The sequence below is a fragment of the Halichoeres trimaculatus genome, unplaced genomic scaffold (genome assembly GCF_033239565.1).
Source record: "Halichoeres trimaculatus isolate MK-OKI-2021-1 unplaced genomic scaffold, fHalTri1.1 fHalTri1_scaffold_11, whole genome shotgun sequence".
Lineage (NCBI taxonomy): Eukaryota > Metazoa > Chordata > Actinopteri > Labriformes > Labridae > Halichoeres > Halichoeres trimaculatus.
In genome coordinates this window covers 628,777-651,642 of record NW_027437189.1, presented here as the reverse complement: position 1 = coordinate 651,642, position 22,866 = coordinate 628,777, and the positions used below count along the sequence as shown (strand labels likewise).

Below are 22,866 nucleotides of genomic sequence, written 5' to 3'. Positions count from 1 at the left end.
TTAGGGCTGGGTTTAGGTGTTAGGAACCCGCTCCTACAGCCCTGTTTTCCTGCTCTGGAAGTGATGTTGGGATGAAGAGCTTCAGGTGTTTTTCTCCAGGTGTGATGGAGCGTCACAAACACTCAGGGCTTCACACACACATTCAGAAGATGCTGCTGGGCTAAGTCTGGACCCCGTCCTGTAAAGATCCACACAGAGCCGTGAAGCTTTGACGCTGCAGCAGGTAAACAAAGGACAGGCGTCTGACGCAGCTTCTGTCAGAGCGTTTATCAGCCACGAGCTGAGGAGGAACACACAGCTGGAAGCTTTAAGATGAGTCTGTGACATGAGGAGCCTCAGCTGCTTCTCAGCCTGAATACCACGCCTGAGAAACAGCAAAAAACAGCGAGGAGAAAGGACAAACAGGAAATAAAACAGAGCAGACGATCTGAGGAGAGTGAAGCCTGGAAAGGAGGATGAACCAGGGCTGAGATGAATGTTTATCCCCATGTTACTGAAGGCTTCTTATCCTCCACACAGAGACCAGCTTTGGATCTGATTGGTCATTAATCCTGTCTATAGGATGTCCATATATGGTCGTCAGTGGGAGCAGGCTCCAGCAGCTGCTCGGCCTTGTTTTGGCTTCGGTAGCAGCTTGTTTGTACAGATGGTGGTATGAGAGGGTCTGCTGTTTGACTCAAACCTTTCATTAACTCTGTCCTGGGCGGGTGTTGGACCCAGAGAGCAGATCCTGGGTCTCCAGAGGGTGCTGGATCCAGTCTCAGTTTTTCTAGAAGAGAGCCAAACCTTTCTTCATCCCTGAGCTCAGTCAGTTTGACTCAAACTCTGCAGACGACGTCACGTTAGCGTCCTAATCTGTCTGCTTCATGGTCTTCAGCGTCTGTTTTACAGTAGCAAAGACCCCTGGTGGTGGCTCTACGAGGCTGGATTCAGCAGCCAATAAATAAGCCTACAAACCTTTTCAGGGTGTCCACAGGTATCTGTTTGGGTCCACCACTGACACTGTAGAGAATAACATGTCTCCAGGTTTCCCATGGTTGGTGCTTTAGTGACAGTTAAACTGACAGGCTGTTTTAAACCGTTCCCTCTCGTGGCTTTTTAAAAATAACCTTAAAGAGGGGGTATTGTTATTGTTCTGGTCTTTATTGTGTCCCTCTGGAGCTGCCGTAGTAACTTCACATGTCAGCCCAAATGAATCCTAACCCTCCTTTTCCTCTCTGGTGTTTTAGGCCCGTTTCCACGACAACGTTTCACTGTAAAACACTTAAACGCTGAGATAAAAAATCTGTGTTTACACAGACACTCTGAGGGACTGAAAACGCTGCAGTGAGCATGCCAGGCCTGTAGGTGGAGCTGTAACTGTCTTGTCCAAAAGCAGTTTTTGGTAGATCTCCTTTGAAGTAGAGTTGATCATCTGGTGTGTTGGTGAATGCTCAGAGCAGAAGTGGAGCAACAGATGCTCATTTAGTTAGAGACAGTCACAGATTCAGCAGATTGAGCAGAACAAGATCAACACGGGAGATCACCACCATCCTAACAACGGGACTGATGGACTGATGGATGCACGGGCGCGAAGCAGAGTGTGACATCAGCATTTCCACTGAAAACACTGGCTGACTGCAGCGTTTCAGAAAAATCACACTCTGGAGGCCGTTTTTAAAAAATTCTGTTTTAGGTCGGCTGAATCGCTGTTTTGGTGTAAACGCGAGGCTGAAACGCAACAAAAGTTTTGCGTTTCAGCCTAAAACAGTTGTCGTGTAAACAGCCCCTTAGAATAATGCTTTTATAGCTTCATTTGAGCTGCTGTCTCTTTAAGGCTCCTCCCTTCACAAACCCCCTTCCCTCTGATTGGCTGATCCTCTGGGGGCTCTGGAGGCACAGATCTGGGCAGACCTTGGTGTTTGAGGCCCACCCCTCCAATGTGTCATGAACCAGTCAGCAGATCCTTATGTGATGACATCATCGTTAAGATCTGTTGCTGTTTTTGAACGAAGCGTTTCTCTGCACGTTTCATGTAAACATCCATGTTTATAATATGAGGATTAAAAAGTGTTTTTGGTGCTCTCACAGTGTCTTTCCATGACATTCAGCTCAAAAACATCCTCCTTGTCTCTCTCTGGTGATTCAGGAAACCCTGAAATGTTTCAGCTGCTGTCTCTTTAAGATGTCCCTCTCCACAAACCCCCTCCCCTCTGATTGGACAGCCCTGACATGGACAGACCTTGGTGTTTGAGGTCCTCCCCTCTTCAGATCTTTCAGAGATGTGGTGAAGACCTGTTTTTATTTTAGAGCGTTGTGTTGTGATCAGCTCACACAGATTCAGGGATTTCTACGACAGATGGTTATATGGAGGTTTGAGACTCTGCACATGCTCAGTCTGAACATCCAGGATCCTCACTCTATATCCACGTTTACAATTTAGAGAAAGAAAAAACCATTTTTCTCAGTTTGCAGAGAAGTTATCTCCATGGATCTGAGCCTGCCACGCTCACACTGACTCAAACATCGACTGTTTCCTGTTTGAGGAGGAAGTTCTTCTTTCATTGGTCGATCACCTCCGTAACGCTCTTTGAACATAAAGTCGCTGCACCCAAACATGGTGACTGTAAATATGATGATGTGTCAGCGCTGGCGGCGCTCTGAGAGGCCGCGGCGCCTGACACGTGGAAACCTCCCTCAGAATTTACGGCGGCTCCATTAAAGCCTCTCTGCGCGGCGTGGGGAAAGGTCAAGCTGCCATCACGCCGTAGCTTTAAGTAGCAATCACTCAACGTCTGTTTCTGAGTGTTTCACCTTTTTAAATGTCAGCGCTGACTTTTCCTCACAGCTGATCCTACAGGAAGCTGAGAGCGCCCGTTATTATCCCCACGCCGTAAAACCAGGCTCACTTCCTGGTTTCAGACGTTGCTCTTAAAGGGCCAGCCTCTGCACGCCGCTGGTCCGTTTGATGGCTCCAGAGTAACGTCTGATCCCAGGGATTCAAACCTGCGACCACAGAGCGACCTGATCTGTTCCACCTGCTGGTTTCTCACCTGTGCCTTCATCATTCCTCCTCTTCCTCCGTCTCGTTCATCCTGGGAGCAGGACTCTGTGTCCTATTCTACTTTCTATTTCACACTTGATGCTCTGCTCCTCTGCTCCTCCTCTGCTCTCCTCCTTCATTTATCACTCCTTTCCCCTCCGATAGCTCCGCTGCCTTTACTCTACCTCATATTTCCTCTTTCCTGTGGTTGATTCTCTGTTTTTTCTCTCTGAGCTGATTTTTGCTCTTGTGTTCCTCTTGTTTTCTCTGTCAGTGATTGCTTTCTCCTCGTTCTACGTCCTCTGCCCTCCTCTTTAATCCTCCTCAGTGTTTACATCTTTCTCCTCCTCCTCTCCTGTTTTCACCTCCTTTTCTTCCCAGCTGAAAATATCTTCCTTTGTCCGGCCGCCTCGTGTTGAGTTTTCTTTCCTCCTCTGGCGTTAATCTCCTGCCCTCTCCTCCTCTCATCTTCAACACAGCTCTTCTCCTCTTTCACCTCCTCCCTTTCATCTCTCCTCGTTGTGTAACTCATCAGTCTTTCTCCCCTCTCCTTCTTTCATATCTTTCTTTCTGTCTGAGGACAATCGCTCAGGTCTTGCAGAGATTGGATCCGCCGCCCTCTGACCTCCTCTCGTCGAAGCTCGTCTCCTCAGTTAACGGCGTTGTGGAGCTGTGATTCAGCCGGCGAAGCTTCAGAGGCGTGAAATAAAGATCTGTGATCACGATGAACTTCTAATCATCGTTCAGTGGGAGCAAAACCAAAAATAGTTTCAGCCTCAGATTGTAAACACTGATGTTTAAAGCTGGATGTTCAGACTGAGCCCGTGCAGAAAAACGCTTCGTTCAGAGATTAACACCAGATCTTGAAGGATGAGGATCTGCTCATGACACATTAGAGATGATGGTCTCAAACACCAAGGTCTGCCAGAGCCTCCAGAGGGCTGGCCAATCAGAGGGAAGGGGGTTTATGAAGGGAGGAGTCTTAAAGAGACAGTAGCTAAAACACAGGGTTCCAGACAGAGGCTGAAAGACGAGTTAACTGAGCTACTACGGGAGCTCCAGAGGGACAAAATAAAGCCTGAAGAAAAGCACAACAACTCCTCTTAAAAAGAAATCAAATTATTTGGATCAAAACACGTTTTACTGCCCTAAAGCCAGAGAATGTTAAAGAAATAGTTTGTTTAAATTTCATGTTTATGAGGAAACCGTTGAGGACGTTCAGACAATCACAGTTTCCTGATTCTGATTCGGAAACTTTAAAGGTCCCATATTCTGCAAAAATCACTTTATTAAGTCTTTTAGTGAAATGTGTGGGTCTTTGTCTTTCCTCCCAGCCCACAAAATGTGATATTTAATGACCAAACCTGTTCTTAGTAGAGCTTGTTAATGTAAAATCCTGACCTAAAACCAGCCGTTTGGATTTTGGGGATTTGACAACGTCAGTGATTCACTTTTTTGACCAATCAGGAGCAAGTCTGACCTGATTGGTCCACAGGAGCAGATACCCCCGAACCCACTCCCAGAATGCCAAAGTTGTAGAGCCATCACTGCTCTGTTTTTGGCTGTAAACAGCCACATAGCTCCATGCTCAAGCTTCCCATCTCAGAAGAAGACAGACTAAGTGTCTAGAGTTCATTTATCAGGAAATGTTCCAGCTACACTCAGTAAAACTGTGCATGTGTGTGCTAGTCACTTCACGGCCGACTGCTTTTCCAACTTTGGACAGTCCAACAGAGGGCTAGCCAATAGACTGGTCCTGAATCCAGGCGCATTACCAACCATCCTCCAACAAACCTGGGACCCTGGAAATGTGAGTATTTTAAATGCTGTGTGCTGTGGAGCAGATGGAAGAGCTTTTCCTCAGTGTCCCCCCTGTCTCTGTGTTAGCTTCAGAATGCTAACTTTAGCTGCAGTTAGCCTGTTGTTTTAGCCTGTAATGTTACGGTAAAGGAGCTTCTCTGTTTTCTAAACATTGTGCACTCGGAGCTCGTGGCGCCGCTCTCAGTGACGTGGAAGAGCGGGGCGGTATCAGCGGTGGCTCATTTACATATGAAGGCCACGCCCACTAAATCAGAGCGTTCTGAACAGAGGGGCTATGAGAGCCTGGAAACAATGCTGCTGTGCTTGATTTATTGGCTTTTTGGACCAAAACATGTTACTACCATTTCATGAAGACATCAATGATCCAGATTAAACTGCAGGAAAGGAGCAGGAGATGGGAGCTTTAAACTCAGCTGGACCCAGACAAACATCAGGAAACTGAGTGACCACGCCGAGCATCTTCGAGCTGAAAGCCCTCGCCATGAACTCTGACATCGTGACACCTGCAGGGTTTTCCCAACGGCTTCTTTAGTCTGTGGATCCCTAAAGTCCAGGTGTACACCAGCGTACTGACCAGCTGAGTCATATCAAGGAAGATGGAGGAGGCGGAGGCAGAATAAGAGGACGATCTCCGGTCAGGAAGGCTGAGGTTTTATTTCACATGAAGACGTATTGACAGCGTGGACAGAAGATGGAGCATCTTTACGTTGGCCCTGTGATGGATGCTGCTGCTCCTGATGCTTCATTTGACCTCTGACCCCTGCGTGATGACTTCCCCTCAGGATCGATACCTGTTATTTTACGTGTTGTTTTCCTTCGCCTCGACCCGCCCCGGCTCGCTCAGCGATTTCCTTTTACACAGCACATAAACTTCACTGCTCTATCAAACGGGTTATTATGATTCCTGTCTTTTTACGCAGACTTTAACGGCGTCTTTGATCCACGGTTGGGGCGAGGTGGTGATGGCGCCGGGGCCGTGGCGTCCTCTTTTACAGGAGACGAGCTGAGGCTGTAAATCGAGCGCTCTGAGCGGAGGGAGGCGTCAGATCGGAGCAGCGATGCAAACAGGAAGAAAACATCACTTCATCCCTGTCTCAGCTGAAACCATCAGACCCAGGGATCCAGCGTCCGTCTCTTCGTGGTTAAACTTTCCCGCTGAGCTCAGCAGAAAGGAGCCAATCAGGGTCTGAGGAAGAATCTGATCCACGTCAGACCTGATGGATGGCTCTGACTTTGAGAAGGCGTCAGACTCTAAACTAATCTCTGGTGTTTGCTCTCACAGAGTGATGACTGAACCAGGACACGTCTCCAGGAGCAGACGCCTGATAGCTGCTCTGTTATCACTCACGCTTTCTCTGATTTGTTCCTGTGATGAATGAGTTTCTCCAAAAATGAGTCTGGATCAGAGTTTTTCAAAGAGCTGCTTTCAGAATGAAGCATGTTCATAAAACCATCAAAACAAGGCGTTGTCCTGCAAAACTTTCAAATAAAAGCACGAGAATGTCAGCTGTCAATAATCGTTAAACATGACGTAAAGTCTCGTTTTTAACCTCATATAACTAATGAAAATGAAACTTTTCAGAAAAAAGAGGACTTGGATACAAGACAGCCAAATGATATCTTCAAATCACCACAACAATCAGACGTGAGAAACATTTCTACCAGGTGGATTAATTTTTTAAAGTTTGACCACAGCCCATCTGGAATGACTGGGGAGATGGAGTTTTTAACCTATACTGCAGCCAGCCACCAGGGGGAGCAGTTTTAGTGGAGACCTCACTTCAAGCTGAGCAAGATGACGTCCATTCCTTTTTTTAACAGTCTGTAGGTTAAACAAGTAACTGGATCAAACCATTTAAAGATTAATATATAAACAAAGACTGTAAAAGGAGCTTCAGCATGAATAAACAGCTGATTTAAGGAGATGGTTTCTGGGAGGGGACAAAGGAACAAGTACCTTCTTACCTCTAACTTAACTTAAGAAAATGTGTCTTTCTCTGTTGTTTTCTGTCAGATCCTCAAACTGTTTTTGTGAAACTTGATATTTTTTAAAGAAATGGGTCGTGTCTTTATTGTCTGATCAAAGATTTCAGAGCTCCGTCTTAAACTCCTGCAGAAAAACTGAAAAACTTGATTAAAAAAAAAACATGTTTCGCTCTAACTTTACTGTTTTGCACCTTTTTTTTTCCTTTACTTGTTTTTATTATTGTCACATAATGAGACAGTAAAAATAAACTCTCCCTCATCCCTCAAACCAAACGAAGCGACGAATGCTGTCAGTCACAACTTCATCACGTTTTCAAAGATCCTCTGAGATCTCCTCAGTCATTCTTCATTTTCCTCTTTCTTTACCTTCACCTGACTCCTCCCATCTCTCAGAGTCCAGACACATTCATCTTCCTGTCCTCCTCCTCCTCCTCCTCCTCCTCTTCCTCCTCTTCCTCCTCCTCCTCCTCCTCCTCCTCACGCTGCAGACTGATCAGACTGGTCTTGGTGTGACCCAGTGCCTCCAGAAGCCGTTCCTGTGAATAAGTGACCTCCCTTGTTTGTCTGTGTTTGTCTGTGAGACAGAAACCAGCACGGACTCTGGTCCAGACTCTGGTCCAGACTCTGGTCCAGACTCTGGTCCAGGTCTCTAACCCAAACCTCCGTCTCTCTTCCTCAGGTGTGGAGTGCATCGTGGTCCTGCCTGAGCCCAGGAGCCACTGGGACCCGGTCTTTGGCACCTGCGTCTTCCTCTTCTCCTTCCTCATCCCCGTGGCCATCATCAGCATCTGCTACAGCCTCATGGTCAAGCGCCTGCGCAGCGTCCGCATCCTGTCCGGCTCCAAAGAGAAGGACCGCAACCTGCGCCGCATCACCAGGATGGTGCTGGTGGTGGTGGCGGCCTTCGTGGTGTGCTGGACCCCCATCCAGATCATGGTCCTGGCCCAGTCCCTGGGCTTCAACCTGAGCAGCCTGTTCACGCTGGTGCTGATGCACTTCTGCATCGCGCTGGGCTACGTCAACAGCAGCCTGAACCCCGTGCTCTACGCCTTCCTGGACGAGAACTTCAAGCGCTGCTTCCGCGAGTTCTGCCACCCCTCGCCGTTCCGCCTGGACACCCAGCAGTCGGGCCGCATGAGGAGCATCGCCAGGGAGGTGGCCGCCGCCTACAGCTGTAAGGCCGGGGACGGGGGCGGGCACGGGGGAGGGACTCCGAACCCAGCATGACTAGGCGTGGAGCTCCCCCTGGTGGGGGTGGACCCCGCCCAGAGGAGGGAGAACCAGGGGACGGGGAACTCCAACACAGAACTGACCCAGATCACCGCTCTCTAGCGGCACGAGCCCCCCCACCCCCCGACGAGGAGGCTGGCATGGGGTGGGGGGGAGGGAGACGAGGAGGATGGGGATGAGAGGAAGAGGATTTAGGACGGACCCCATGGTCCTCTGTGGACACCCTGACAGTGCCAAAACTCTGGACCCTGATCCAAAGACCACTCTGGATCCTGGAACAAAAGGTTCCTGTAGCAAAGCCTGAGGGGGACTCGTCGAGGACCCCATCCTGCTGAGGTGGACTCACACAGAAAAGTGAGACCACGTCACTGAAACTCCAAATGAACAGAGACAGAGACGGTCTTTGCCTGATACCCAGACCCATGAGTGACGCCTGGTTTCATATGGGTCTGGGTCTGGGTCTGGGTGTCACATGGGGGGACTGGAGGGTCTGACATTTGGAGGGAACGTGTAAATGTTGAAGGACTAGAAGATAGACGGCTGTGGAGACCCAAGGAGAGAAAACTCACCAAGAAAATGTGAAAACGTGAACAAACGTGAACAAACGTGAACAAACGTGAACAAATGTTCCTGACGGATTCGTCGTCAGTTCAGACTCATAAACTCGGAGTCACTTGTTTTTAAAGCTGTAGAAAAAAAACCCACAGTCCATGTGGACTTCAGGGTGGGGGTCTGGGGGTCTACATAAGGCTGCTGCAGAGCCCTGATCAGGACTGGTTCAGGTCCACAGAGTATCTGGTCTTGTTGGGGACAGCAGACCTGCAGTGTGGTGTAAAGTCTGTAAACAGTGACTGTCTTAAGGTGAAGAGCAGCGAGCAGCGAGCGGCTAACACGCCGTGTCTGACCCAGGAGGGGTCGCCTGAATGTTTCTCCAATGATCAACGTGTCCTCACACAAACCAGCTGACAGATCCAGAATTAACCTGTTTGTCTTAGAGTTTCAGGAATACTCAAAACTTTCTGCCACCACTTCAGAGGTGTTGGAAATGTGGGGTGTAGGTGGTGAAGGGGGGGGTGTTGGATAAAGAAACCTGAAAAGGCCCAGAGGAAAAGTTACACAGGAACTCTCATACCTTTATTTTGAAAAGCTGCTCACACTTCCTTCCTGAGGTTGGTCTCATGATTTAACAAACTGCCTCTACCTACGGCCGGGGTCTGCAACCTTCAGTGGAGCCGTTTGTCCTCAGCTCAGCTGGATTAGAGTCATTACGGAGCCACAGAAACCACTTTACCTTCACAATAAAGACTACAGAGTGTATGAAACTCAAAGTTAAAATAGAGTGAATAATTATCTGATTGAGAAGTTTTCTCAATTCATGATATTTTACATGTGATGACTTATTTTTTAACAAATTTGCAAGAATTTGGAAAAAAAAATTAAATTTGAAAATAGCAAATATAGAAAAAATGAAATTTTTAAAGTTTGAGATTTTTTTTTTAATTAAAGCTTAAATATTTAAAAAAATTAAATGAAATTGAAGTAAATAAATTGAAAATATCCTAAAAATGTAAGGCACTTTTTAAAATTTGGATAAATTCTACAAAAAAAGCTAAATTTTCAAATTTGAAAAATAGCAAATATAGAAAATAAAAGAAATTTTAAAAGTTTGAGAAATTAAAATCATCTAAAAATTTCAAAAATTTGCAACATTTGTTGTAAAATGAAAGCTCTAAATTTTTTTTAAAAAATTAAATTAAATTAAATTAAAGTAAATAAATTAAAAATAATCCTAAAAATTTCAGGAACTTTGAAAAATTTGGATAAATTCTATAAAAAAGCTTAATTTCAAAATTTGCTAATTTTGAAATTTGAAATTTGAAAAAAAGCAAATATAGAAAAAAAAGGAAATTTAAAAAGTTTGGGAAATTTAAGTCATTTTAACATTTTAAAATTTGCAAAATTTCTAAAAATAAAACTAAGCTTTGAAATTTGAATTAAAAAATAAAATAAACCCCCCAAAATCCTAAAAATTTAAGGAACTTTTTTAAGGAATTTTTTTTTAAAAATTGTGTAGATAAGCGTAATTTTGAAATTTGCTAATTTTAGCAGGCTTTATTGACAGATGGGATGAAGATTTAGTTCAACTAAATGTTAACACAGGATTTTATTTAGTGTCAGTGTCTTTAATCATCAACACCCTCTGGAAGAAAAATAACTATTCTTTATTTCATGAATATTTTTAAAGCTACAAGGAGACACTGCAGAGGAGTCAAAGGGCCACATGAGGGTCCAGAGCCACAGGTTGAACACCCTTGGCCTGAGAGTAGATCCTGCAGACTGTATTTAAGAAGTGGACAAAGCCAACATGTGACTTTAAAGACTTTGGTTTTAGATTTCGTCCAGCCCTCGGCTGTTTTGGAGCCAGCAGTGACCGTGTTTAGACACGAATGACGTTGTCTCTGTACTCGGTCTCTGCCATTGATTAACAGGTCGGCCTCGTGGGTCTGAAGTGAACCCTGATTGAACCATTACTAAAAAATCCTCAGAGCTATGTGAGGAGACTGATTCTCTCTTTAGGAGGTTTTGTCCACCTCTGAGATACAGAGCAGCTTTTGATCATCGCTCAGCAGAAATTTTCCTTGAACAGGAAATCTGTGACATGAAACTGAAGTGGTGTGATCAGCTGTTTCCTTCCTGACTGGTGTCCAGATTTTAAAACGACCCTTACATTTCATCATGTGCACAGAGGATGAACAAAACATCTGTGATTATCAGTCAGCCCTGAGCGCTGAGTGACGAGGATCTAAAGTCAGACCCGTCCACGTCGAGTCTCAGAGCAGCAGACTCCCACAGTTTGACTCGTCCGTGGTTTGTTGGAGCAAAGAGCTGGAGCTCCAGCCGCTGCAGTAATTAGCTAAAGGTCCCTGTGATGTCAGCATCTTTCTCCTCGTTATTACCCAGCATCCCTCAGAATGAGTGCCAGGCCAGTTTTAAATTGGCGTCTGTGGAGCTGTAACGGGAGGGAAATTACACTTCTCCAAACGAAGCCTCAGCGTTTCAGAGTCACGGTCGCTGAGGTTTGATCCAGACACGCCGACGGCTCCATGGTTGGTTTAAAAACCAGCAGAAACCCAGAGGAAACATCAGCTGCTCTTTGTTTATAAAATGACTGGTGCTAATCTGTGTGTGAGCTCAAAACCCACAGAGTTTGACCGTCTGAGGAGAAGAAAGTCAAATTTAAAGACAGTGGTACTTATTTCTGAAAGAAAAGACAAATCCTGAGACTGTCCATCAAACATCATAGATGTGAGGCTGAACTTCTGGTCAGAGAAGCTGTGAAAGTAAAGAGTTTCAGGGGTAATCACAGATGTTTTGTTGGCGTGCTGTTTCTCCAGGCGTAGTCACTTTCAGGTTTCGCCGTCAGGTTTGGGGGACTCTGGGGGGGCATGGGTCAGGTTCTGGGAGGATGGGGGGTTTAGTGGTTATCTCTGGGTTTCTCGTGGTCAGGGCTGTTTCGACGGGCAGGTGTGTGAACAGTGAGTCGCTCTGACTCCACGGCGCCTCGGTGGCGAGGCTGGAGGACGGGGTCACAGTGCTCTGACCCCACTCCAAGGGACAAAGGGGCTCTTTCTCTCTCTTCTCTGTGTCTTTAAGTGGAAATCAGCCCTGAGACTGGAAACACTCCAGGATTTCTCTCTGCCTGGAAATGTGGAGACACATTTCACCAACTGACGGACGTTTTCCTGGACTCTGAGTTAACGCTCGTGATAGCGGACAGTGGTTTCTGCAGCTGCTCCCTGTTTGTGGGGAGTTTGCTGGGCTTGGACCTGGAGCTGACCGGGGTTTGAGAAAGAAGTGTGATTTCTGTCTCAGGGCTTGTGTCTCTTTGGTTTTGTAAGTCTTTAACTCTTTTTTTTTTATTTGTAAAAAGTTAAACGTTGGACCAGCCGTCGACCCTGTCACTGTCCTGAGGGTCGGCTCTTCGTGGAGTCGTGTCAGACTTCCTGCTGCCTCCTCTCTGAGCAGCACCTTTTCTAACTCTGTCTTTTCTTTGTTGAGAGATAAACTCTATGAACTTACATTGCCTTAAATATGACGTCTGTTCCTGAAGCTTGCTCTGGCTGGATGAAACACGCTCTCGTTTTGTTTTTATCGGTGTTTAGCTGTTAGTTTAACCAGTGCAGACCTGTATTCATCAAACCTCTGAGGACAGGAGTCATCTTTGAATAAGGGCTAGCTCACATCTCACAGTGTTTCCACCAGGGGGTCTGGGTCGGCTCACTGGACTCTGGACTCCACAATAAGAGCTGTGTTGATGGATCAGATCGCTCAGACTGTCGGCGTGAGCAGATCGTATCTATGTCATGCAAAGTAATTAGCAAGGAAGCTTTTCAAAGTAAAAGCCTGAGAATGATTTGTTGTTGTTTTTCGGTGAACCATTTCACTTCATGCTTTTATTTTGAAGGTGTGTCCAGGTGAGTTAGTTGGAGGGACCATAGACGGTGTATAGAGTGGACAGCAAGGCTCCGCCTTTAACCACTCGACGGTCTTTGAAGCCATAACACCGCCACAGGTGTCGCCATTGAGCAGCCACAGTTTGAGCAGAGCTGGGTGACAAAAATAACTTTTTTATTTTTTTATTTTCAAGTTTGACAACTTCTTGTCTCTCCCTCCCAACACAAAAACGTCAGCTGCCAATCATCTTCAAACGTGAGGTCAAACCTTTTTTTAACCTCTTATAACTAATGAAAATAAACTTTTCAGATCAAAGAGGACTGAAAAACAACACAGCCCAATAACATCTTTATATCCCCACAGTGTATGGACCATAGTCTGTGTATAGAGAGGACAGCGTGGCTCTGCCATTTATCATTGAACAGTTTTAAAGCCTAATGGAGAGTCTAATCACTTCCTGACTCTACCTCCAGACATATTTTACAATCCCCCCAAAAAATACACGAGAACGTCAGCTGTCAATCATCGTTAAACGTTACATAAAACCACGTTTTTAACCTGGTATAACTAATGAAAACAAAACTTTTCAGAAAAAAGAGGACTTGGATCCAAGACAGCCAAATGATATCTTCAAATCACCACAACAATCAGACGTGAGAAACATTTCTACCAGGTGGATTAATTTTTTAAAGTTTGACCACAGCCCATCTGGAATGACTGGGGAGATGGATTTTTAAACCTATACTGCAGCCAGCCACCAGGGGGAGCAGGACTTTTTCCTGTTTTGTAATCTCCTTTTGGGTCCATCTCTGTGCCGTTCTTTCCGCTCAGCTGCTGCTCGTATCAGGCCCCTGGTTTAGCACAGGTGATCACTTCTTGACAAGGCCGACCCCTGACACCTGAAACACCTGAAACACCTGAAACCCCTGAAACACCTGAAACCCCTGAAACCCCTGAAACCCCTGAAACACCTGAAACACCTGAAACCCCTGAAACCCCTGAAACACCTGAAACACCTGAAACACCTGAAACACCTGACACCTGAAACACCTGAAACACCTGGACATAAACCTTCCTCTTCACTTTTATTTGGCTTACAATTTTTTTTTTTTTTCAAGACTCCCTAGTGAAAATGCTAGTGAGAGACAGTTTCACATCAGATACTCTCCCTGACACAACCTCATCTGTCCAGCAGATGGCGCTAATGAAAACTGTCTGGAAAGTTTGAGGTTCAGTGTTTTTTTGTCTCACTTTAACAGCTGGGATTGAACCCCCAACCTGAGAGTGTTTTTAACGTTTAAGCTTGAACGCACTGATCAGATAACATGAAGTCTGTAGAGCTATCGTCCAGTCAGACCCTGGGGATCGGTCACTTCGTTTACCAGTTTTTGTTGGTGGAAACTGAAGAACTGAAGCAGACCTGTTGGTGGAAACACAGTTTTTAAGCTCTTGAAGCTTTTTACGCTGAAGCTGCCATCCTGACTCTCACCCTCATCCAGATGTAAACAAACACTTTGTAACAACTAAATTTAGACCAATAAAAAAGCTAAAAACATTTAGATTAAGCATGAACTGATCATGCATCTGGAGGTGTTTGGATAAAGAAAATAACAAACAGCTCATCAGGTCTCGCTGCGTGTCCAGTCGTGCCTTCAAACCTCTGATGTTTTTGTTTTCAATCCAGAAAGTGACGAAGAATCAGTTTAAAGTCATCAGAGATGAACTGTGGGTGTTTTTCCCCATAGCTTCATGAAGCTGATGATGATGATGATGAAGCTAACTCTTCGTCCTGGTTGGAGCGTCACCTCCAGCTTCCTGTTTCCTCCACGATGACCTCTGCTCTGTGGGAGTTTGATGAATACAGGTCGTCTTCGTAAACCCTAGCAGACTTTGTGTAGAAAAAAAAACCTGCCGGAGCTCCTGAACACCAGCTTCAACGTGATGATGATGATGATGATGATGATGATGGTGATGATGATGATGATGATGATGATGACAGCTGTGAGCCTCGCTGTGCTTTGCTGTCACTGTTAATAACTGAAGACGTTTTGTATTCCTGTTTGATGTTTTTGTAGCACAGCGTGACGAGGGCAAAACAGAGTGAGCTTAGCATCTGTTAGCATCTGTTAGCATCTGTTAGCGTCTGTTAGCTGCGTGCGGCGTTCTGTTTGAATATTACTCTTATATAAAGGTTTAACACGTGCTTCTGATCATCACTGAGCGTCCGACCTCTCGTTACTCTCCGTGTATAAATAAAACGTTTCTCGCTAATCGTTACGGTACGTATTGTGACCTCGGAGCGCTGGGGCGCGGCGAGGCTCTCTTCATTCGTTTACATTTTACAGACCACATGAATGTCAAATGAAAAACCTGTTGAACCCAAACGGGAGAAGAAGAAGAAGCATACAGTGTTGATGTTGTTGTTATGACTATTACTGCTCTAAGAAACTCAGTGTGCTCGGCGTTGATGTTTTACTTTGCTGTGCAGCCCGTCTGCTCGGTGTCAGTGTAATACTCGTTGACTGCAGTTTGCTCACAGCCTGAGTCATGACATCACACAGATCCTGAGGGTCAAAAAGGGTCAAAGTTCAACCTCAGAGGAGCCAGCTGAGGTGGTTACGGTATCCAGCCTGAGAGTGTTTCGTACTTTCTTGAAATGAAAAAGTTGTTAAACCTCAAACAGCGCCATCCTGTGGTGTCTCAGTATACGGATTGTGATTGGTTGGGCTCTGATCTGTTTGTGTCACATGACCCAGGCTGTAGCGACATAATTTCCTGGTTCGTGCTCTGCAGAGCGCAGACTGAACCGCCATGCTAGCTGGCTTGTCGTTGATGCATTAAGACTTTTTGCTGAAGCTTGAATTTAAAGTTGTATATTTTTCTCTGCTTATGAAGAAATAAATTATGGCTACGTACGATCGACTCGTTTGGTCTGAGCTGTTTGTCTGCACAGGTTCAGTGAAGCCACTCAAATACAGACCTGAAACCACCTGAATACCAAGAACTAATCCCTGAGGAACACCTTTCATCAAAGTCTCTGTTGAAGGTTAACTGCAGTGACACCTGTGGCCAGAGATGGTAGTGGTTTCCAGGTCTAAAGACCCCATTTCCCATGAGCACTATCAACCACGGTCATAAGGAAAGACTCCTTCAGAGGTAAATGATGGAAGAGCAGATTTTCTTTACATGCCTTAAGCCTTTGTTTTAGCCTTTAGCCAATGTTCAAGCTATTAGCTTGTGTTCAAGCCTTTAGGTCATGTTTTACCTTTTAGCTAATGTTTTAGCTTTGTGCTCAGGTTCAAGCAGTAAGCTTGTGTTTAAGCTTGTATCCAATGTTTAACCCTTTAGCTTGTGTTTTAGCCTGTATCCAATGTTTAACCCTTTAGCTTGTGTTTTAGCCTGTATCCAATGTTTAACCCTTTAGCTTGTGTTTTAGCCTGTATCCAATGTTTAAGCCTTAAGCTTGTGTTTTAGCCTTTAGCCAATGTTCAGGCTATAACCTTGTGTTCAAGCCTTCAGGTCATGTTAAACCCTTAAGCTTTTGTTCTAGCCTGTAGCCAATCTATAGCCCTTTAGCTTGTGTTTTGGCCTGTAGCCAATGTTTAAGCCTTTTAGCTTATGTTCTAGCCTGTAGCCAATGTTTAAGCCTTTAGCTTGTGTTCTAGCCTGTAGCCAATGTTTAAGCCTTTAGCTTATGTTTTAGCCTGTAGCCAATGTTTATGCCTTTAGCTTATGTTTTAGCCTGTAGCCAATGTTTAAGCCTTTAGCTTATGTTTTAGCCTGTAGCCAATGTTTATGCCTTTAGCTTATGTTTAAGCCTGTAGCCAATGTATAACCCTTCAGCCTAGTTTTTTTTTGCCTTTAGCTTATGTTTTAGCCGTTAGCCCATGTTTAAGCCTTTAGCCAACATATAAGCCTTGAGCCCTGTGTTTCATCCAGATAATGTTTAAGACTTTAGCTTGTGTTTTAGCCTTCAGCACATGTTAAAGCCTTTTGCTAATTTTTTGGCCTAAAGCCATTGTTTAAGCCTCATGCTTGTGTCTTGTTTAAGCCTTTAGCCTATTTTCATTTAATTATTTATTTGTTTATATATTTTATTTATTTATTTATTTGTCTTAAGCTCACGTTTTAGCCGTTAGCCAATGTTTAGCCTTTAGTCTATATTTTAGTCATTAGCCCATTTTTTTTTTTGGCCTTTAGCCCAAGTTTTAGCCCTTAGCTCTTGTTTTTGTCTGTAACCTTTGTTTTAGGCTTCAGCTTATCTTTAAGCCTTTAGCTCATATTTAGCTGTTAGCTCATGCTCTATCACTCTCCTGGTTAGCTTTCTCCTGCTCCGTCCATTTTTCAGTCTGACAGTTTGAACATGGTCTGAACATCCAGCTGTTTCTTTAATCCTTGTTTAAAGCATGGGAAAGCAGAGTAGCCCCTCTTTAAAACCTCTAAAAACATCAAATCCTGATCCAAATCCTGATCCAGCTTGTCTGCCAGCTGACACCCTGAGTTTTGTTGGTGCCTCAGGCAGACAGGCTGGTCGGCCGTATGTGTTTCCTCTGAGGACAAACTTCACTCAGACCTGCAGCTCTGAGCGGCTCAGCTTCTTTCTGATCCTTTATCTCTGCCTCCTCACAAAAACAGGTTTAAAATATGAAATGAATAAAAACAAACATCAGGTTCCATCAAACTGTTGTGTTTTAAAACTAAACGTCTCTCTGATGCTAAACAACCTGTTACCACAGGAGAGAAGCTACAGCATTTAGGATCAGTGGTTTCCTTCAGAAAGCCTGATGCCTCCTCCTGCTCTCCTCCTTTTCCTCCTCCTCTTCCTCCTCCTGAGCGCTGGCGTTCAGAGCTACGAGGCTCCTGAGGACAAACAGGATGTGTTCGCTGAGAAAGCCTGCCCCGCCTTCCTGACCTTCATGAACGCCGCGTACCTGGCCGGAGTCACCGTGGAGCTGCCGTGTCACTGTAAGCCTCAGCAGGTAAGGAGTTAACCTCCGGCGCTCTGAGGAGCTCGCCGTGATGACACGCTGAGAGGAGGTCCTGGATTCCTCCTCAGTTACAGGTCGATGTGAGGCCTGGGTGAAAAAACGAGTGTTTCATAGAAAACAGCAGCTGCCTTCACAGACGACCTGCTGAGTAAACCACCCTGCTGTAAAACTAATCTACTGCTGAGGAGGAGAGGGAGGGGGAGTGTAAAGGATGGAGGAGGTGTGAGGGAGAAGGAGGTGTGAGGGGGAGAGTGAAGGACGGAGGAGGTGTGAGGGACGAGGAGGTGTGAGGGGGAGAGTGAAGGATGGAGGAGGTGTGAGGGACGAGGAGGTGTGAGGGGGAGAGTGAAGGATGGAGGAGGTGTGAGGGACGAGGAGGTGTGAGGGGGAGAGTGAAGGATGGAGGAGGTGTGAGGGGGAGAGTGAAGGACGGAGGAGGTGTGAGGGGGAGAGTGAAGGATGGAGGAGGCGTGAGGAGGAGGTGTGAGGGACGAGGAGGTGTGAGGGGGAGAGTGAAGGATGGAGGAGGTGTGAGGGAGGAGGAGGTGTGAGGGGGAGAGTGAAGGATGGAGGAGGTGTGAGGGGGAGTGTAAAGGATGGAGGAGGTGTGAGGGGGAGTGTAAAGGATGGAGGAGGTGTGAGGGGGAGAGTTAAGGATGGAGGAGGTGTGAGGGGGAGAGTGAAGGATGGAGGAGGTGTAAAGGATGGTGTAAAGGATGGAGGAGGTGTAAAGAATGGTGTAAAGGATGGAGGAGGTGTAAAGGATGGTGTAAAGGGTGGAGGAGGTGTAAAGGATGGAGGAGGTGTTAAGGATGGTGTTTAGGATTGAGGAGGTGTTAGGGAGGAGGAGGTGTAAAGGATGGTGTAAAGGGTGGAGGAGGTGTAAAGGGTGGTGTAAAGGGTGGTGTAAAGGGTGGTGTAAAGGATGGAGGAAGTTAAACAGAGTCTTCAGTCTCTCAGTGTGTGGCGCTGATCGACCCGTCAGCTGATGCATGTTTCTGGTTCCCTGCGTGTCCCAGGTCCAGTCCGTGGTCTGGTTCTTCCAGAAACACCGGAGCAGCTCAGAGCAAACCCAGTCCCTCACTGATCTCCATGGAAACAAGCTGCTGGACCCTCGCCGCGTCCCCCACAGCGGCGACCTGCAGAGTCGATTCTCCATCCGGCTCTTCAGCCTCCTCATCTTCAGGGCGGGGACCGAGGACTCGGGGGTCTACGTCTGTGGCTCTGCACACAGAGACTTCTTCTACGCCTACGATCTGGACGTCCAGGAGGCCGGGGCGCTCAGCTACAGGCCGAGGTGACGACGAGCTGATGGGCGTTATGAGTCTGATGATGGGTGTGTGGTGTAGTGATAAGACGATTGACCCTCTGCTGTCGTACGGCGATCGATACGACGCGGACAGTCTGAGGTCGTCTCTGTCACTTCACACACGCTCAGGATCTGATCCTGACACGTTCATGTTCACATCTCGTCCTCCACATGTTGGTCGAGGAGAGAGAGGAGCTGATAACTGAGGGTTTTATAAAACCTGAGGGACACAGGATCAGCTCTGGGCTGGAGACGAGTGGAAATCAGTTTATGTGTGAGGAGGAAATGTTTTTATCAGAGCCAGAGAGTGATTCACAGAGAGACAGGAGCAGCTCACTGCAAACACATCAGGGCCTGAAACCTCCGTTTGTCAGGTGTTTCCACAGACCATCCAAAGCTCTGACGTGGTCTCCATGAAGTCAATCAGAGTCTGGACTCAACATGAACAGTTTTCATATCAGAAAGCTCGACTCATCCACACTCAGAGTTTTTAATCAAACTTCTGTAAGAAAAATAAAAATTCCTTATTTCAATAATAATTTTAAAGCTACAAGGGGCCACTGCAGAGGAGTCAAAAGGCCGCATAAGGCCCCCGAGCCACAGGTTGAAGACCTTTAAGCATGAGTTTCAGAGAGACTGACTCTGACGTGAAAGTGTCTGAAGTTTTTCCAACAGGAAGTGTCTGTGTGCCCACAGGCTGAGTCCAGAGGACCGGATCAGAGACCCCGCAGTGAGGGACCCACAGGGCTCTGCTCGGCCCCTGTACCAGGTGTTCACCAGCTTCGGGCCCTGGTCCGTCTGTGACCGCTGTGGACCTCCAGGAGAGCAGGTCCGCGTGGGGCTCTGCTACGTCCAGTCCAGGTTCCTGCACGTCCGCTACAGACGAGCCAATCAGACGGTGGCTTCGTGCGGCTCAGGTGCTGTGCCTCAGGCTTTTGGAGGAGTGAGGAGGAGCAGGAGAGAGGCCAAGCTGGAGGTGAGGAGCTGCCAAGTCCCGTGTCCAGATCCAGCTCCTCCCCCGTCTAAAACCCTCGCTCTGATGAGGTTCCTGGGACTCAGGTGAGAGCCTCAGTCATCAGGACTCTGAGCTGATTAAAGACCTGATGGAAGGGTTTGAGCATTAACAGAAAATCAAATTCAGAGTTAAAATTCAAAAGGTCCAAACTACATGCAGTGATGGTTATGTGTTTAATTAAATTATTTACATAGTTCAGATCTGGTGAAAAAATTATCCATAGAGGTTTTATCTTTATAAAATCCTACATGTGATGTCCCATTTTTTTATTTTTCAAACAATGGCAAAAATTTCAAATAATCTTGAAATTAAAAAAAATGCAAAGGCTTTTTAAAAATAAATAAATAAATAAATAAATAAATAAATAAATAAATAAATAAATAAATAAATAAATGTACTAATTTAAAAAATATATTTTTTTTTTAAATTGCAAAAAAAATTAGAATACAAAATTAAATCTCAAGAGTTTGCACCAATTTCAAAAAATAATTGAAACTTCAAATTTTCCAAAGAATTCAAGAACTTTTGTAATTCAGAAAATTTTCACAAATAAGAAATCAAGTTAATAAATAAATAAATAAATAAATAAATACATTTTCAAAAACTTTACCAAAATGAGAACTTTTTAAAAATCTGCTTAAATCTTTTTGAATTTTTGAAAAATCACTAAAAAGACTTTAAATAAACTTTGTTTGCTAATGCCTCACCACATATGAAGCATGGATACAAAGCCAGCACGTTGTCGGTTTAATGAATCCATCCACACTCCAGAGGTCCCAGAGCCGCAGGTTGAAGACCCTGGTCCATGACGTAGGACAGACTCTAACCAGACCCTCTCTGTGCTGCAGTTCCGGCCCCCTGCCAGTAGAGGTGCCGGTCTTCTACCTGACTCACCCCGCAGACCGTCTCCTGATCGTGGGCTGTCCTGGTTCTCGACCAAACATGGCCGTGGCGTGGGACCGGGGCTCTGAACCAATCTACCGTTTTGCTGACTCAGTGAATCGTAACGGCAGCTCCACAAACCCCCGCCTGGCCGTGGACGCCGGACACCACCTGGTGTTCACTCCTGCTAAAACTGAGGACTCAGGTAGGATGAGGGTCCACATCAGGACCAGTCCGGCCTGACGGGGGAAAGTGGGCGGGCTCTGAGCGTTATGGTTTACTGGACTTCCTGTCTGTTTGTCCAAAGGGGTTTACTACTGCTGGCTGCAGGGCCGACAGGCCGCCGAGATCCGCCTGCTGGTCTACGCTCACTTAGGGCGGAGACAGTCTGTGACTTCACACCCAGACTTCCCCGTGGCTCTGAGGATGGTGCTGAGATCATACGCCGTCATGGCCGCCGTGTTCATCCTGCTGCTGCTGGTCAGAGCTGGAGTCAGACACGTCAGAGACGCCGCGGAGACACACGATGATTAAAGTCTGAGGGTCACACATGAGATCTGAGACTGGTTTCTGTGTGAAAGGTGAGAGGTGAGAAGAGGCGAGCCTCCAGCTCTCTGTGAACACTTAGTTTCTCATTTTCAGAGAATATGTTTGAATGTTCACAGAGACTGTTTCATCTCTCTAACACCTGAGGGTTAAAGGTGGTACAACCAGATCTGGTTCAATGATCATTTTTCAGGAAATCCACTCATACTGTCTGTCTCTGAATAGTCTCTGGGGATGGTTTAGACTCTCTGGTGAATTTAAATGATTATAATGATTTTCATCATGTTAAGTTTTATCCAAACACTGATACAGAGACAGAGACATTGAAGAGCTGCTGCAGCAGACTCATGTTGGTGCAGTGACAATTTCGTGCCAAAAACAGTGCAGAAAGTGCGCTGAAAGCTCGCCAGCTCCAACCTGGTCTGTCCTCGGCGCAAAGCGGAGTGCACCCTCCACAGCTGTAATTTGGTGACAGGCGCACATGTGTGCTCACGTCATCAAAGCCTCAGAGGCAAGTTTCCAGAGTGTCAGGCACATTTTAATGCAACAAACAATCACAGTAATCACTATTTAATGTAACCGTCTGAACCAGCATATACATTTGTATCTATATTAACTGTCCCGTCACATCTGATGTCAGATTAAAGCCGTTTGTCATAATGGAAAGTTAACCTGACGGCAGCTGGAAGTTTGATGCACATCTTACATTAAACAATAAACAGCCTTAACATCTGATACTGAGTATATATCTGGTTCTCTCATTTCATTTAATTCAAAGAAAAGAGGGAGAGAAAAGACGAAGTAAAAAGAGACAAAATAAATGTTTGTCACTCAGGATTTACCCGTGATTTCCCATATTTCTCTGTTTTAGTCTTTATTTTTAACCTGATCTAAAAAGATGGAGTACATTATTGTAAGGAGGATGAGGTGGAGACACTGGGAGAGTATACAGTATATCACCAAAGGTTCTGCTATTTGGGGATGTCAAACCAGGAGTGCAGGTGGATCAAAAGTATTCTGAATGGATAAGCCAGCTGTGTAACTGTCTCTTCATTTTGTACTCCTATTAATGACAAAGGAACAGATTAAATCTGTCCCTGGAGCTGGCCCACAAGGTGACGCGCTTCGTGTCCTCCGATGCGCCCCGCTGTCCATTGACCTGCTGCAGGGACAGCGGCTCTGACCGTCTCCGCTACCAGCACTGTTTCCGCGGTGCTGGGGATCAGTCAGACCAATCAGACGCTGCGCCTCAGTCACAGGGCATTTAAAGGCGAGGAGAGGCGCTCATTTGATTGGTGAAAACAGTGCTCGACCGTGTTAAACCCACTCGCGGCTTTTCTCCTCCCTCTCTGCCATTTGCGCGGAGGGAGGCGTGGACGCGCACCTCTGTGCTCCTCTGTGCTCCTCTGCGCTCCTCTGTGCTCCTCTGCGCTCCTCTGCGCTCCTCTGTGCTCCTCTGTGCCTTGACTGCGCCTCTCTTGGCACTGCAGGAAACTTGCAAAGTGCGCCGGTGCAGGGCAGGTGCGCCTGCGCCTGGTCTACCTAATTAGAGCCCTTAGAGTAACAGATCACAGACGTGGACCAGGACCTCGTGTCGTAAGGAGAGAAAGCA

At 46.1% G+C, this 22,866-nt stretch overlaps 2 protein-coding genes across 3 annotated transcripts in view; both read left to right on the top strand.

Moving 5' to 3' along the window:
* Positions 1-9,624, top strand: part of oprl1 (opiate receptor-like 1) — a 106,267-nt gene extending 96,643 nt beyond the window's left edge. The window contains exon 7 of one of the 2 annotated variants that reach the window (XM_074682377.1): positions 7,509-9,624. In XM_074682377.1, the coding sequence (XP_074538478.1) occupies positions 7,509-8,056 (548 nt within the window). In that variant the 3' untranslated portion in view covers positions 8,057-9,624. The remainder of the gene's footprint in view (positions 1-7,508) is intronic. The other variant, XM_074682376.1, reaches the window with a different exon arrangement.
* A 7,674-nt stretch (positions 9,625-17,298) lies between these two features.
* LOC141800000 (Ig-like V-type domain-containing protein FAM187A) lies at positions 17,299-21,242 on the top strand. Its single transcript, XM_074682448.1, has 5 exons — positions 17,299-17,493; positions 18,522-18,799; positions 19,508-19,870; positions 20,675-20,913; positions 21,016-21,242. Exons 1-5 carry the CDS (start codon positions 17,299-17,301, stop codon positions 21,240-21,242), a joined length of 1,302 nt encoding a protein of 433 aa, XP_074538549.1.
* The last annotated feature ends 1,624 nt before the right edge of the window (positions 21,243-22,866 follow it).